This window comes from Xenopus laevis, chromosome 3L, assembly GCF_017654675.1.
Source record: "Xenopus laevis strain J_2021 chromosome 3L, Xenopus_laevis_v10.1, whole genome shotgun sequence".
NCBI classification, from domain to species: domain Eukaryota; kingdom Metazoa; phylum Chordata; class Amphibia; order Anura; family Pipidae; genus Xenopus; species Xenopus laevis.
In genome coordinates, this window is record NC_054375.1 from 110,463,168 (window position 1) to 110,480,517 (window position 17,350).

A 17,350-nucleotide genomic window follows, 5' to 3' on the forward strand; every position below is an offset into this window, starting at 1 on the left:
GCCAGCCAGTAGTTGCCTGGAAAAGATTCTGGACATGTTTCCAAGCAACTAGTGACTTGACAAATGCTGGCACCAGCACTTGTCAGGCAAGTTTGGTAAAAGTCTATGGGTGGTGTAGAGTTGTCGGGGAGGTTTATTTGGTTGCTAAAACATGACACACAAAATGAGTCTGAAACAGCCCAGTGTGCCATTAACTTTGCACTTGGAAGTCTTAGAATCACTGCGTTAAACAAATTCAATGAGTCTAGTGGCTCTCTGAAAGTGACTAGATCCTTGATAACTTTTTGATTATGATTAGAATAAAAACAAATGAAAATTAAAAATGTGCAGTTTGTTGCAGTGGTGAGTGATTGTTTTGGTATCAGCCTCAGCTGCCTGCACATCTGCCCCACTTCTGGGTTCAGCAGGGAAACAGAAATTCTTCTTCCACTGCACTATAAATTGATGTTTAAAGGTTCACAATATTCAGAATACATGATGTACATTGTAAATGATAATGTTATACAAGGTTTTCAAGCTCAGTCATGTCACATAACAACACCCAGACCCATGAAATACCAGCATAGCTCACCTAATAGGCAATCATTTACTTCTCTCTAGATGTGGTGCAGGTGTGAAAGAATCCAAAGGCCAAAACATGCCCCACCCCCTTCCCCCAGGAAATGTGGCAAGCTGCAGCAATTTTGACCACATGGCTAACATTGGGGGGTTGGTTTCTTTTTCTCTCTATTCAAGAAAAGCATGGAGAAAAAAAACAGCAAGTATTTTCCAAAACCCTGAATAGTCAGAATTTATTAAAGGAAAAACTCATCAAGTAAAAGCTGGCGAGATTGTATAGAAGTCAGTCGGAATGTTCTCTAATTAATATTAAGATATTATGGTAGAACAGGTCAACTTACCAATGTTTTGGGGCCCTAAACTGAATTTGCTGTGGGGCCCAGTCAGTGTTGGACTGGCACACCGGGGTACCAGGAAAACTCCCGGTCGGCACAGGGGTCAGTGGGCTTCTTGCTGATAACAATTTGGCCTATTTTATGGTTATTGCCTATTTCTTTATGAGAACAAAGAGGCTTAATAAAGGAAGAATAGAGTATAGTATGTAGAGAAAAGAGACTAGGAGAATAAAGAGGTTGAGTGAGGAGAGGAGGAATTATAGTTTGGAAAGTGGGCCCTCAGCCTAAGGTTTTCCGGTGGGCCCCTGGCTTCCCAGTCCGACACTGGGCCCAGTAACAAATATCTATGCCACTAACCAAAATTTTTTGTGGCTACGTGGTGGAGGGCAGATAATGAAAGCCTGTGTTGACCACTCACAGTTTTTAAACCACGCCCAATGTAAATGACAACCATGTAATTAAAAGAACTTTCAAGACAATATCCACATTAATGCTGGTAGCACATCGAAATTGTCTTGTCACATGTCTAATTTGTGCTTTTTCTCACAGTCTGCATGTACTGTACATATTCATGTAAACTTGTGTACACCCAAAATCCATCACAACCAGGGGTGGGTTAATGGGGATCTATGAAAAAATACAAATTACAGAAGCTTTCAGACCACCACTATGAGTAAGAGTACATCATTTCACTGTTTTGGTTTTAGTGAACCTTGGGCTCTTTCAAGACATGGGGTTCCCAAAGAATATGGCACACAGCACCACTTTACCCTTAGCCACTTTTTAATGGCACATTCAGCCACCTTTAATATATACATTTAATCAGTGGTTGGAGTGGTTGAAAATTGGTGAAGGGACAGAATGATGTGTTAGTGGGTGTCAGTGTTTTTGTGTCCCAGACAGTATGGAAAGAAAAGTTCAGAATTTTGATTTTGTGTTGCATTTATATAGTTCCAATCCAACAGAACATGCCTGTGTTCTTATTCTTCAGTCTAAAGTGTCATGGATTGAAAAAACATTTCATAAAAGAGACTGTGTCCAAATTATTCCAAGCTCAAGGGAACCACATAGGTAAGGAACTATGACTCTGGTAGTAATGCTAGATTCAAAATAGGGAACCTATCTCTTCCGTCATAATTATCCCACTCTCTGTGTTATTGCACTTTATTAAAGGAGCAGTTCACCTTTATGTGAACTTTTATAGTGTTATAAAAATTAATTTTCTTTGCAACTTTTCAACTGGTCTTCTATTTTTAATTGTAATAGTTTTAGAATTATTTGCCTTCTACTTCTGCTGCCTATTTCCAGCAGCCAAAAATAGATTGCCCCTGCAATTTAAAGTTTATTGTTACTTTATATTATCTTTCTATTCAGGTCCTCTAATTTTAATATTCCAGACTCCACTGACTAGTTGCTATGATAAATTAAACCCTAGCAACCAGAGAACTGCTACTATTCCAAACTGGAATTCTGCTAAACAGAAAACTTAATAATAAAAAACACACACATTTAAAAATGCAGACCAACTGCAAATTGTCTCAGAATGCCACTGTGTACATTACATTAAAGGTTAATTCAAGGGTTTAAACAAAGACTATTTAAAATGTAGACATCTATTGTATATATATATATATATATATATATATATATATATATATATATATATATATATATATATATATATACCTGAAAAGGCAAAGTGCACACTGGGAGCTTTTTTTTTTTTAAAAAAAAAAATCACATTTTATTAATCACATATTAAAAAGTCAACGTTTCAGTTCTTTTCTAAGACCTTTATCAAGACCACTATAAAAGTGTACGTTTAAATAGATAAAATCACATTGCACTCACCCATCCCAGAGCCTCCTCCCACATCATGTGATCAGAGGCAAAAAAAACACCAAGGCCATGTATCAAGCATAGTTGTAATTCTCTCATTTTCCTAGCCTGATACTGGCCCCATAAGCAGTAGGATGTATAGATAAATACATTGTGGCAGTTTCTCTGTCTAATACCAAAAATAAGTGTAAAATAGTAACAACTCTTACTGACACATACTTACACGATCTCAATGCTCATTTAGGAAACATAATAAAGAACATTGTTCATTCAAACCCACCGGGGGCCAAAGTATTACGTTTCTTAATCCAGAATACCTCCTTCTGGAGAAGTAATATAGACCTATCTCCACCTCTTCTTAGTGGGCGAATGTAATGTATCGAAATGTTTGGTTACTGGTTTGTTAGTGGCCTCATCACGAAAAGCTATACTAATGGCAGAACGGTGTCCATCCATATGTAGCCTTAATGTCTGGTCCGTCTTACCCACATATGACAGCCCACAAGGACATGTTTTAAAACTAAAGAAAAGGACTGAATAGAAAAGGACTGAAATGTGGACCTTTTAATATGTGATTCATAAAATGTGTGATTTTTTTTTAAAAAAAAGCTCCCAGTGTGCACTTTGCCTTTTCATGTAATTTTTCTGTATGTAGCTTTGCTTAGTAGCACCTGGGTCATTTGTTCTATTTTAATGGAGAGGAACAGACCTGAAGAAGATTCCCAATTGTCTCAGAGGAGGGATGAAAGAAAAAGATGGAGGAAGAGAGGATAGGGGAAGGAGTCACATGACTTGGGGCAGCTGGGAAATTGACAATATGTTTAGCCCCATTTCAGATTTCAAAATTGAATATAAAAAATATAAAAAAATCTGTTTGCTCTTTTTAGAAATAGATTTCAGTGCAGAATTCTGGTGGAGCAGCACTATTTTAATTGATTCATTTTGAATTTTTTTTTTTCCCATGACAGTATTCCTTTAATCTGTGGTTAACTTTAGTAGTAAAAGCACCCACAAGCTATGAGAGTCACGGTTAGGTAGGTTATTGATTATAGTGCCAGCGGGCCAGCAGTGTGAGGATGTCCCCTTAAATATGCTTGCTATATTAGCACCAGTAAAAGTCTCCCACCATTTTACTCTCACCACCATTTTACTTTCTCCACCATAAACGGTTCTTCTCCACTCCACTTTTACCACTCGCCATCTATAGGTATCCGCTCCTCCAATCCATCGCTCAATGTTTCCTTCAAAAGTTCTTTCGCATAGACTCTCCAATCCAAGTTGGCAACTGTCAGGGTTTTAGCATGCATTCCACAGTGGAATGCAAACCACTAAATGCAGATAGCAAGGAGCAGCATAAGGAGCAGCATTAAAAGTATTTATTGCAGTAAACAGTCTTTAGAAATGAGGATTACTGCACAAAAAATATGATTTTCTGCTTCGTGTGAAATAAAAGAGATTGGTTGCTGTGGACTTTTTTTTGGTAAATTAGCCCTTTTCTGTGACTTATGTTTCCATATTGCTGATATAATTTTTTAACATTTTCTTCTCTTTTTAAGGTGCCTTCCAGGATGTCAGATTTGCCAGCAACTTGTCCGGTAAATCCTCTATAAATCCTAAAGCAGTTGTTACCAAACTGTGGGCCTGGACCCTTGGGCAGCCTGGAGCATTGGTGGGGGGCTCAACTACAGAGGAAGCATCCCCTGCTGCCACTGGGGGCCTTGGTCTGCTTCCTCTGTTGGGAGGCCCACGGGGGCATGGAAAAATAATTGTGGGGGTGCCCAGGTCCCCAAATCACACATGGAAAGAATGCCAATTTGTTATCCTAATAAAACCAGAAAGCCTAGCTTGAAGGTCAGTTAGGAAGAAATCTTTGGTGAAAACGTGTATGATGTCCTACCTAGATAAACTTGGAACTTGGCCTGAATGACCCAGTGTTTTCTTGTATCTTTAACTTTGCAAATAGCTATAGGAGTCTTGAAGTGAAAAACTCACTCTCTTAAAGTAACAGCAGCCAGCTAAATATACAGTAGCACCATTGCTGGAGGGAGATGTCTGTGGATTTTGCCTGCTAGGATAAGGGCTCTTAGTCTCCATGGATGGGCCTATTTTATAAAAATATTTTGGCTGTTGTACTGTTTGGTGTATCACATTTCAAGGCAAAGTAATGTGTTAATTGTTACTTATCTTTACATTAATTTCAATACACAAACAGAAGAACAATAACTGAATGTTCCCTGGAGTTAAATTGTCTTTAATGCTGTCTCCTTTGTGGTAGATGCTGTTGCGGCAGGTTAATCAGACAACATGCCTATTACGCCAGTGGTGCTTCTCCTTCAGGGGCAGAAAACATCCAGGAATCAGAGCGTTGGACAGCAGACAGACACACAGTCAAGAGCTCCACCGATTCTTTTGGCACCATTAACTTTCAGTGCGGATCTCATGGTTACAAAGCAAAGGTATCACAGGCAGGAGTTTTATTTTCCTTTGTTTCTGAAAACAAAATGTTTTAACAGATAGGCATCTTATCTAGACAAAGCAGGCCCAGTAGTTCTCTGATGTCCAACCTGTGACCCTGCTGCTACCTGGGTCTATAATCTGTAGTATCTCCTTATAATCTGAGGTATAGGTAGCTCTTACAGGGACCAGGTTCTATACTGCATAGTAGTGATGTGCGGGCTGACCCGAACCAGGGGGTCGGGTGGGTTCGGGGGCGACTCCTGCACAAAATCTTCAGGTTGCGGATGGGTCTGGGTCGAGCTCTAGCACTAGCACTTCTGGCGCCAAAATTTATAGACTTGCGCCATAGTCCTTTTGTGATGCCACTGCGGGGCGGGTCTATAAATAGAGGGGCAGCAGCAGGCCGGGTCGGGTGCGAATTCTCGACCCGCATATCACTACTGCATAGAAATTCAGCCATTTATAAATCTACATCATACTCTAAATCTGAGAATTGCAAATTTACACTTAATTGCAGAAATGTAATTGAGTTTGTTAAAAAGCATGTTGACAATATACTTGTGGGACTATACAGTATAGGGTCTAGGCCCCTAGCTAGTTTGTATTCAGGGGCTGCCTATAGTCACTACATATAGTCACTACCTATAAAGCCCACTGAATCTTAATAGTTGTTTATTTCAGTTTGTCAGATTGTCGAATGATAGCAAAGTGGAAGACATTCTACAGCTAATGATTAAGGAATGGCATATGAAGAAGCCAAATCTGTTGATTTCTGTTCATGGGGGAATGCAGAAATTTGAACTTCATCCTCGATTTAAGGAAGCTTTTGGCAAGGGGTTTGTTAAAGCTGCAGTATCAACAGGAGCCTGGATTTTTACAGGAGGAACCAATAATGGTAACTAGTTTATTGTCTTCATAAACCATAATATACACACACACGACCAATTATTCAATTATTACTTGATATTTATTTATATCATTTAGCCTAGTTGACATTCAGAGGGTTACTAAAATCCGAATTTATCTCATTATTTTAATTAAAAAACCATGACCCAATTCGACCTTATTTATTATTTAAAAAGCTCTAATTAATCAGTTCGGGGAGAAACCTGAAAAAAAAACTTTTCAAGTTTCAATTAAAAAAAAAAAACTTAGAGTTTTGCCCAGAAAAGACTGAACAGATAAATGCTGAGTTTAATAAATAACCCTGTTACAGTCGTTTATTTTCTTACAGAATTTCTGGCTCTGACCAAATCACTGCCTATAGTCACTAATGGCCAGTTTTAGGATAGGGAAAAGTGGGGATTTGAACTTGGCCCCCAGCATCAGAGTGGTCCCATATTGTAAATAAAGTACAAAGGATATTTTCGTAACAATGGTTAGACAACAAGTAAATACATTGGGAGTGTCTAACCTTCTTCCTCTCAGTTTCAGCTGGAGGTTTCTGCATTGCCAGGAGCTCCTCTTCTCAACCTCCAGGCATTCCTGTGTTTGTGCATAGATCAAATAAAACTTGCCAGATCATTGTGGGATTGCTGAAATATGCTACTGCCACAATTTGCCGGCAGGGAAGCAGGTGCCTTGATGTGCCCTCAATATAAGCTCTTACGTTAGAAATTGCCTCCTACATTGGTGCCCATTGGGCCATTGTGCATTTGTTGCAGAGAGAATGTTGGTAGAATGTTGTCATGGAGGCCTGCCACAGGCCTAGCAGTAAATGTTGTTGTGTGTATAGTAGCAGCCAATGCATTTGCCACATTTGCTACTACAGTATTTATACACTGGAGATTCAGATCTGTTTATTGACACTGTGCAGATTAATACTTACAAATGATTCTGGGAGCTGGATAAAGAAATCACTGATCCACAGTTTTCCAGTTATACTAACCCAGGGGTAACCGTTTTCTTTAGCATATTGATGAGTATCAGCTCCTAGCAACATCTCCCCTACCTGTACTACTCAAGTTTAAGCAGCTAAGCTTTTGATCTCTGGCTGAAAGAAGCTTAATTTGAAAGTTATTGCGTGGCATGTGAAAATATTAAAAAATGTTTTTTGATAATTTAGCACCCACAAAACCACCAATGAATGTTCTGACATTCTATTTCTGTCTGTTTCTACTAATCAGGAGTAGCTGCACATATTGGAGATGCCATAAAAGAATATGCCAGTCGTCTCACCCATAATATCTGTATTATTGGAGTAGCACCTTGGGGAATAATCGAGGGCAGACAGGACCTCATTGGAAATAATGTAAGGTCTCTTCTAACTATTATATATGACTATAAGTATCTTTTTTCATTTTGTAGTTTAAACTGTGAAAGTTTTGTTCAGGTGATGGCTCCATATCAAACATTGCTGAGCCCTCTGAGTAAACTTCACGTTCTGAACAACCTGCATTCCCACTTCTTACTGGTGGATGATGGGACCGTGGGAAGGAGTGGGGGAGAAATGAATTTACGAAGAGAACTAGAAAGTAAAACCAGCTTGCAACAATTTCATGCAAGTGAGTATTATTATGAAGTCAGTAATATAAATAGGTGAATATACAACATAATATATTTTTATATGGAGTTCATATGTTCATATGGGGGTTTGTGTCAAGAACATTATAACAGCCTATGATTAAGTGCCCACTGGCACAAAACGCGTAAGGCTATGTATTGATCTATTTTGTGGCCTAAATAAAGTTCTCAGTTCTTTTACAAGCTAGTTTGTGAGATCTGTGACTGTGAGTGCCTGACATTTTACTTCTTTGGTTCAAGAACATTATAACCCCATATGTAATAAAAAGGCACTGTCTGACCATGTGGAGTAGCCCAAAGCAGCGAATAAGACCTGTAAATGCTAACTGCGGATTGGTTGCTATGGGTTACTGCTCACACCAAATACTATAACATCGCACTCCAGGATTCTTTCAGGAAACGCTCACTCCATGATTAAAGGTTGATTAAAGGTGTAAAAAAGCAATCTATTTCCATATTTAATTTACAAATAACAGCGTTTCGTGTTTGCACACTTCCTGAGAGACCTCTGGGTTACTGCACCTTACTGCAAACTGAGTGCCTTTTATTACAAAACACCTTCATTCTCTTATATATTGGCATAAGCCTTAGGGACCAGTTTAAGATTACTCATGCTTTTTGGCATTTGAGAATTTTATATAAGTTTTATCTTCTGCTTCTGATGAACACTGGGATGGATGCTTATTTTCTGGGGCAGTAGCCCCTGAAAATGGCCACTTGTACAGAAGTATAGAATACTGTACAGCAGATGCCATGGCCATTCAGTCTGGTATTTTACTTTCTAGATGTAGGTATTACTTGGAGTGTAATATACAGTAGGCTTAGGGTATTGGAGAGCACATTTTTAAATGATCAGTTTATGGTACAGTGAAAGATAAAAATATTTTTACTTCTAATATCATTTTGTCAATGTGTATACTGTGTACTTTTCTTTAGCAAATGATAGACGTGTCCCTATGATGGCTCTTATACTGGAAGGAGGACCCAAAACCATTCTGACAGTCCTGGAGTATCTTCAGCAAAGTCCTCCTGTGCCAGTTGTGGTATGTGATGGCACTGGCAGAGCGGCAGACCTCCTTGCATATGTCTATAAACATACAGAGAGCAGTGGGTAAGACTAGGCCATGCAGCTTCACTTATAACATGTGGAAAAGAGGCAGTTTGTACCAATATCACGATATATATCATCTGTGCCACGGCCTTTGTCCCAACTAGAGGCAAGTGCAAATGCGAAGTCTTAGAAAGTTGTTGGCAAACAGGCTCAACAGCCGCAGATGCTGTGCTGCAAGCTTTATTTAACACTTGAAAAAGAGCCACTAAGCTTGATTCATTTGTTGTGTTAAATAAACCTTGCAGCACTCTGCAGTTGTTGAGCCTGTTTGTCCACCACTTTCTAAGACTTCGCATTCACCTATAACATGTGACAGCGCTGGTAAAATAAAGACTATCTTCAAGCTGGGTTCTGCTTTCTATTTATTAGTCAGGAACATACACTGTTAGTGATTGTTACTATACAGGTATGGGATTCCTTATCCAAAAACCCGTTATCCGGAAAGCTCCAAATTATGGGCAGGCCATCTCCCTTTGGCTCCATTATAATCCATTTTTTTTTTTTTTTTTTTTTTTTACAAATAATCCCCTTTTCTCTCTAATTATAAACCCGTACCTTGTACTTGATCCCAAGTATGATGTAATTAAGCCTTATTGGAGGTAAAACACTCCTATTGGGTATATTTAATTTATTTTTTAGTAGAATGACTATCCAAATTACAGAAAACCCCAGATTGCAAGCTTTCTGTTAGATCAGCAGATTGATATGTGGTCACGTGTTTCTCATTGCTGTTGTTTGCCAGGTTCAGAATCCCTTTCTAGTTTATATTGTCCCTCCTTTGCCATTTGTGGGAGTTTTTATCTACCATTTTTTGAAAGTACAACTTTTTTTTTACAGTTTTAATATCGTACTGCAGAAGGGCAGAGACACATGCTGCAATTAGGGGAGATTAGTCGCCCAGCGACAAATCTCCTCTTCTTCGGGGCAGCTAATCTCCCCAAACTGCCTTCCCGCTGGCTAGAATGAAAATCACCGGCGGGATGGCACTTGGAGCAATTTTTTTCCGAAATCGCCCGAAGTTTCCTCGTGAGGCAACATCGGGCGACTTCGGAAAATGGAGGGATCCGAGTGCCATCCGCCGGCTATTTATATTCTAGCCAGCGGGAGGCAGTTCGGGGAGATTAGTTGCCCCGAAGAAGAGATTTGTCGCCGGGCGACTAATGGAATGACTTTTCGTATAAAATGGTTAATGTTCATGTAATTATGGTTTTGAAACTGCCCTGTTCACTTTAATTTCTAAATGTACTGTATTTTTGTGTGTAGTTCTGCTTGTCAACTGTTTCGTTGTTCATATTCATTGTGCTAAATTGAATATATAAGACAATAATTTCAAAACATATTTTCAAAAAACTCCAAAACAGTTTGCTTTCTACTATTGTCTTTTGAAATTTCAGTGATATATAATTTTTTTCTCCCGTTAGACTTCTCCCAGATGGAATGGAATCAAATGTCATCTCTAAAATCAAAAAGACTTTCACCCTAAATAAAAGTGAAGCGGTACATCTGTTCCAGACCCTAATGTGCTGCATGCAAATGAAGGAGCTAGTGAGTGCACATCCAAAAATCATTATTTTGACTTTTCTTTTGGTAAAGGTGAGGTAAAATACAAGCTTGCTATTGGCCGGGCTAATGTTCCCTTCCCTTACTTGTCATTCTTTTCAGACCTGGATTGTACCACAAGTGTAGGGAGCTCAATTGTCTTCTCCTCCACTTAAATAGTTGAACCTACTGGTAAAAATGAAAGATGGAAAGATTTAATGGCCCGATAACCTAATGTTGTCTTGCTGCATTGTGCTCAATACAGGGATATACCAGTGCTGCCACTGATTATGGCATTTCAATGGAAGCAATAACGATAATTGTGCCATAAGAGCCAGCGTTAAAAAAGGCTTAAGCAAGGTTGAAACTACACACTGAACCAGAATAAAAAGCAAGTGAAAACAAAGCAGTATATAGCCCGTGTGATTTGGAAAGGCACATATATAAAGGAAATATGATGACAATATAGCGGCACTTTTATTTTAGAAAAATCTTTACAGAAGAGGTATTAGGTCTTTACACTGTATCTTAAACAGTCATTAATTGTCTGTTTGAGAAATTTCAGTCATTACAAGGTATTTGTTGATCTGATCTCATTTTTGCTTTCCAGATAACAGTATTACATATTGGGCCTGATATTCATCAGGAAATTGATGTAGATCTACTCAAAGCCCTATTGAAAGGTACATTTTACTTTAATCGAGCAAACATAGGTCCACATTGAAAAAAAAAAAAAAGCATAATTTTATTGTTTATCATGTGAAAACTTATTGCCAAGATCCAATTGCAGGAGAAAAACAATTAACTTAATTTAGTTCAACTTTTTCAGAGGTTTTCACGCGAGTATCAGTGAGATACAGTTTTCTCATTGAATTGCATCTTGCTGCATGGGACAATCTAGAATTGAATATGGAGATTCAATTATCCCATCTAATTGGATCTGGCCCATTGTACAATTTTTATAATAATGTGGCCAACATATAGGGCCTGTGAGGCTGTGCATATGAGCTATTGTAGATGAGGAATCTTTAGTGGGCTTCTCCCATTAATACAAATAAATACCAATATGCAGGTGAATAAAAGTCCATGGTAATATGCTCACATTTACTACAATATTTATAGAGAAATTAAAGTGAAATTAAAGTGAATTTAAACCCTACTATAAACCCTATTCTTGTTTGAGTAAATCAAATTGGACACGTTAACGGCATGAATCATTTCTCTCAGCCTTGAGAAAGATCCCAAGAGGAACCACCACATGGCAGAAATGTGATCAGTTTGACATATTTACAAACTGATTTGTTGGTCAGTATGTTTATGTAATATTTTCTACATATATTTATATTTTCTTCAATATATTAGAATGATCTTTTTCTAAGACATATTGGGCCAAAATCAAGTTGATGAAAAAGATTACCCTTAATTAAATTCCAAACCCCTCAAAGGGCCAGATTCAATTCCATGAAAAAAACTTGCTTTTATGGTTTATCAAGTGAAAACTTATGGATGAGGAAAAGAGGAAAGAAAACATATCTTCTAATTCAGGTCCAGTTTTTTTCCCCATACACTTCTATTGAGATTTCATGTGATAAACCATGAGATAAGTTTTTCTCATGGAATGTGGCCATTCCAATAGCATCACCAGAGTTGCGTTTGACACTACGGAGGCCAATAATTCAAAATGAATGTGATTGCACTTGCACTGCAACACTAATTGGACACAATTACACTGAAAGCTTTGTATGCCCACTTAGCATCATTTCCAGTGTTTCCCATCAGAGAGATGTGTGCGGCACTATGGGAACTATGGAGCTACTGCCTGGTCTGGAGGTGGCAGTAGCTCCAGGATTTCCCTGCGTCAACAGGAAAAGGAGGCAGGAGAAAGTCAGGGAGCACAGCTTTATGGAAGTAGATTTAATGAATGAAGCTTACACGCAACTGAAATTTGTACAAATGCAACTGTACTTGTGGTTGTAAATGACCCCTAATGTCTTTCTTGTACCAGTAACATTAATTCATTCAGCAATAACACTAATGGCATGAGTTCATCCTCTAACACACATTGGATGGTTTCTAGTGGTACTACATCTAGTGCAGAAAACAATTTTTATTGAGCATCTTAGAAAAGTGTATAACAACCTTTATCTCTAACCACTAGGTGGCATGTGGCCACATATCTTATTTGAAATGTAAATGTGGTGGCAAACACATGCTAAAATCTAGGCTTTTGTATTTGGTGGCACTTAGGTAATAATATCTCCCCAATCGATCGGCTGCATTTGACACTTGTATGGGATAGAGTGGATATTGCCAAAAATCACATTTTCGTACGTGGACAGCAGTGGCTGGTAAGCAAATTTTCTTTATTTATTTTTAATTACTAAAAAGATCTTGAATTATCTGCAGAGCTTTCTATCACGGTAAGAGTGATAAAATATGTTAATTTGTGGCTCAAATCCATAACACAGTGTAAATTATATTTACTATTCTTACCTATCCTACCGAATGAGAAGCTGTCCTTGGCCATGCATTTGAAGGCTTTTGTACAACATTGCCCTGAGAGATTTTAAAGTTTCCAGTAAAATAAGTATAGGATATTCCTTTTGCTGGGGTTACCTTCTCCCATCTTGTTGGGTTAATATTTTCAAATGGAAAAAAAATTCCTTTGCTCATAGATAGGGTTGCCATATTTTATAACCAGCATTTTAAATAACCAGCCTCACTATATTATAATTTTTATTCCTTTTATAAAATTGGAAATATCATAATTGTTTCCCTCAGATATGAAACATTTTTCTCTTAGTGATGCCACATAAGCCTACAAGGTAACATGTGTTATTTCATAGTGCAAGGTACAGTGCAAGGTAAGGTACACTATTTCCAGTTGCAATTTATTTAAATTTCCACAATCCAAAAATTGGACAATAACACATTGGTGGCTCCTAGTGCCTCTTCCACATGAGCATCTCTTCTGCCTTTTCAGGGCCCATGCACTAAGCATGATGTACTATTAGATCTTGTAGTTATAGGAACTTTCCTCTCATGTAGTATTTGGCTTTCCTGCAAATTAATTTCTTTCAGTGTCTGCAAGATAACTCAGACCTCCTTATTTGACCACACCTTATATGGCCTTAAGTTTCTGTAACCCCTTTTTGGCCACCCTCCTGTGCCAAAGGTTATACATTACATAATTTCTTACCAATTACAGGTCCTGAGTCCCCTTTGCTAGGTGAAAGGGTACTGGGAAAACTCTTCTCTGGCAGTGCGTCCACCTAATGGGATCCGGGAATACACCTGCGGGTGGCCCCATTAGAAAAACATTCAATACACACACTTGCTTTATAAAAATATCAACTTTATACAAGGAACTGCAGATTAAAGGGGAAATAAACTGTAAAAGTACACATATGCATTTAAAAGCATGACCCACTACCCTGGTGACCCTGTCCCAGTCTTATTCTGGTAATTCCCTGCCAGGCAAAGTCCCACACTACTCCTTTGGTGACAAAGAGTCTCTGTCCCTTTTCCCAACAAGAGCACAAATGGTCCAGGTAGCGCTATTTTCCCAAGTACCTTTCCTGATGGACAAGGTACTGGCTTCCATGTGGCAGGCACACAAACAGCGTGTGACACAATAGAAACCCCGCTGGATCCTTTCCCTTTTCTCTACTCTCCCCAGGCATACTCACCCGAGGGCTCACACACAGAGCTGAAACAGTCTAATTTCCACATTCATTTTGAAAAATCCGGAGCTTCAGACCCTCCTGATCGAGCTCCCAGGCATGGGGTCGCCTACCCCAGCCTCAGAGGCCTCCTGCCTCTACATTTTGGCTGCTGAATTCACTCTCTCCTCCAAGAAGTAACATCCAGCAGTAAGACAGCAGAAATTTGTTATGGCTGTCTGAACACATGGCTCTCTTTTTTTTTATAGTAAAGTGGTGCAGCAGCGACATCTTGTGGTATCCTCCGGTATCTGCCCTGCTGCACCCACAATGCTCTGGCCCCAGCCCCTGGGAAACCCCATAGCTCAGCCATGTGACTCTCTGTCGGGAATTAACCCTTCGGGTCCCTACACTTCCTTTTCCAGTGAACTGATACAGGTATAGGATCTATTATTCAGAAATCTAGATCTCAACCCAGATTAATGAGAAACACACGATTCCTACAGGGTGAATTGTTTATATAACACTCACACGACTTATAATTAAGTAATACCATTTTACGCTGTAATAATAAAAAAATAATAAAAAATGTCTTGTACTTACTAACCAAACATAAATTCTTGTTAATTACAATGCAATTCTTCTAAAGGTTTGTTATGTTTTAATTATGATGTTACCAATTACTGAAACACCCCTTATTTTGGAAAACGCCCCTAGCCCCGTAGTCCCTAGCATGTATAAGACATCCCATACTTGTGCACTGTGTCTCTCTTCATACTGCTTTGTGTTGGAATTGATTATATTAAAAAACAGTTAGCTCTACTACATTGTCAAGACAAAGGAAAACATGCACCAATGTATTTGACCTAACTATTAATCAAAATCTAATACTGACTCCTGCATCTGGAGAGAAGGGGATACTAAAGAATAATTTGTAAAAGTACATTTTAAGTGATTGCGTATAGTAAGATTCATATTCCCATGAGGTAACTTATTTTTTTTGATTGTTGCCTTTTAATAAAGGGCCAACTATGCAATAACAAACATAAGAACAACTCTCACTTTAAAGGCTGAGTCACAGGACACATGGGTATTTGAAGGTGTGTCTATGGAAATGGAAGCTAAACACATCAAATGGCATATATTGGATTTATATGTGTTTTTATTTTATTTGAAATGCTCCTTAAATGCAGAAAAATAAAGCATGCTGCTTATAAAATACCAGTGTAACTCAGCTGTACTAACATGTATATCTGAACATGTGTGGGTATCAGAATTGTGCCTAAAACAATACTACTTCACCTGGCACCCCACAAACCCGCACTTGCACCCCCCCATATTCTCTTTGCAGGGATTGAATTTAACACATAATGGGAAATTATTTTTTGCAGACAGAACCTCTGGAACAAGCCATGATGGATGCCCTTATCATGGACAGAGTTGCATTTGTCAAGCTTTTGATAGAAAATGGTGTCAGCATGCACAAATTTCTTACCTTACCCCGTCTGGATAAACTTTACAATGTGGTAGGTGCTGGAGTAGGTGCTGACAGTGCTGTTGAGTTTTGTAGGAAACATATTGAAGATTTAGAGAGGCAAAGCCTTCCCAAAGAGACCTACTGCTAATGAAAGGTTTTCCAGTGAAAAGCCATTCAATAGTAGCCTGCCCCCCCAAAAACTACACCCTTCTCCCCTGTTTAAAGTTCAAAGTATAGACAGCAATATATAAATAATCTTGCCATAGTAACCAGGTAGTGGCTTGAATTTGGATATATATGTTACTTTGTGCCACCTAAAATATTTTGGTGGATCCCACGTAATCCTGTTAATCTATAATAAAAAAATGCAAAACACCGTTCTTCTCACACATGCCCCAGTAGCAACTTGCACAGTCAAATATGTATTTATTTTTCTAACTGCTTTCTATTGTGAGAAATTGTATTGACACTTCCTAACGTGTGTCTGAATGAAGCAAAAGTTAATGTACATCTAAGTGGATGTGCACAACACCCGCAGCCTGTCCCTCATTAATACAGAGCCTTCAAACTGTTGTTATTGGGAGGTGCAGGGTTTTGCACTCAATTCTGGGGCACAAATTTCTGTGCGTATGAACACTTAGCGTGGCACAAGTTACAAAGCGTAAAAACATGGCGGTTTGCATCTGCATTTTTTGAACTTCGTGCCCTGCCCTGTGTATTGTTAATGAGCACTTATATGTACTCCAGATATTTCTCAGAAGATACTTCTGAAACCTCATTCTGTTTTTTCTTTGTTCACCAACTCAGGGTCAGACTGGGCTGACGGGACACCGGTGAAAAAACACGGTGGGCCCCACAGGCCCAAAACCGATCCCACAGTTAGCAGCTCCTGTGCTTCCTCAACTTCCTCACCTCTGACAGAGGGAGATTAGCAGTGATGGCTTGGGGCCTGTGGAGTTTTTAAATTGGGCCGGGATGTCCTCAACTCATCCTTAGTTAATGCAGTTCCTGTTTCATTCCTGTTTCTCATGAGACTAAATCTGGCCCATAAACTACTTTTAAAGGGTTGCTGGGAGCCATGTCATCATCCCTTGCCTAGAATATTCACAAACTAGAACAAAACAATGTATGTGAAAAATCTATAAATTGCATAATGAATTTCTTCCATTTCAGAAATCAGATACAAACAGCGACACCCTTTTACAGCTTATATGGGAGATAAAAAAGGTACAGTCAGTAACAATGTGTTTGTATATGCTCTTGCACCTAATCTGAGATATTTCCATAAACTAGATAAGGATTTAGTAATTTTTCTTTGACAATTGCTGCAGCAAGTCACCATGAAGCTAAGAGCAGTTTTGTCTGTGAAATAGATATCAAGAGATTTAAAGAGCCATAAGATTTATAATATGACATAAAATAGCATTTGAACCATAGATCCTTAAATCTTACTCCTACTATTTACATTTTTATTTTAATCTATGGGAAATCACATTGAGCCCAATCCCAGGTGATGGTTCACAAGTGATGCCTCTTCATCCTGGCTCAGAAAATGTATTTACACTGATGTTGTAGAGCATTAAACATGACATTTGCTCTGCATTTATACTGGCTAAATATTTTTGGGGATAAATACATTATATTGCAACCTTTATGATGAAATATACAGAGGAAAACAAAGATGAAGTTTGTCTGTGAGTGGGTGTAGGTAAAAGGGTAGTGGTCAAAAGCAGGAATGACCTATGAAATATTTTGTGCTTCATGTGCTGTACCTCAATGCCAGTCCCAGAATCCAGTAACTTTAAATGAGATGCTCCTGGATCAGTTTAAGTGTAAATGGATTTTAGGC

At 38.6% G+C, this 17,350-nt stretch overlaps 1 protein-coding gene across 8 annotated transcripts in view; it reads left to right on the forward strand.

Annotated features, from left to right (window-relative positions):
* LOC108711407 (transient receptor potential cation channel subfamily M member 7) overlaps window positions 1-17,350 on the forward strand; it is a 56,600-nt gene that overhangs the window by 5,564 nt on the left and 33,686 nt on the right. The window contains exons 2-13 of one of the 8 annotated variants that reach the window (XM_018253114.2): window positions 1,885-1,964; window positions 4,289-4,327; window positions 5,008-5,188; window positions 5,871-6,084; window positions 7,316-7,440; window positions 7,522-7,693; window positions 8,649-8,823; window positions 10,245-10,368; window positions 10,973-11,045; window positions 12,610-12,710; window positions 15,416-15,550; window positions 16,675-16,728. In XM_018253114.2, the coding sequence (XP_018108603.1) occupies window positions 1,885-1,964; window positions 4,289-4,327; window positions 5,008-5,188; window positions 5,871-6,084; window positions 7,316-7,440; window positions 7,522-7,693; window positions 8,649-8,823; window positions 10,245-10,368; window positions 10,973-11,045; window positions 12,610-12,710; window positions 15,416-15,550; window positions 16,675-16,728 (1,473 nt within the window). Of the gene's footprint in view, window positions 1-1,151; window positions 1,965-4,288; window positions 4,328-5,007; window positions 5,189-5,870; window positions 6,085-7,315; window positions 7,441-7,521; window positions 7,694-8,648; window positions 8,828-10,244; window positions 10,369-10,972; window positions 11,046-12,609; window positions 12,711-15,415; window positions 15,551-16,674; window positions 16,729-17,350 lie in introns of those variants that run through there. The other 7 variants (XM_018253124.2, XM_018253120.2, XM_018253123.2 and 4 more) reach the window with 7 other exon arrangements.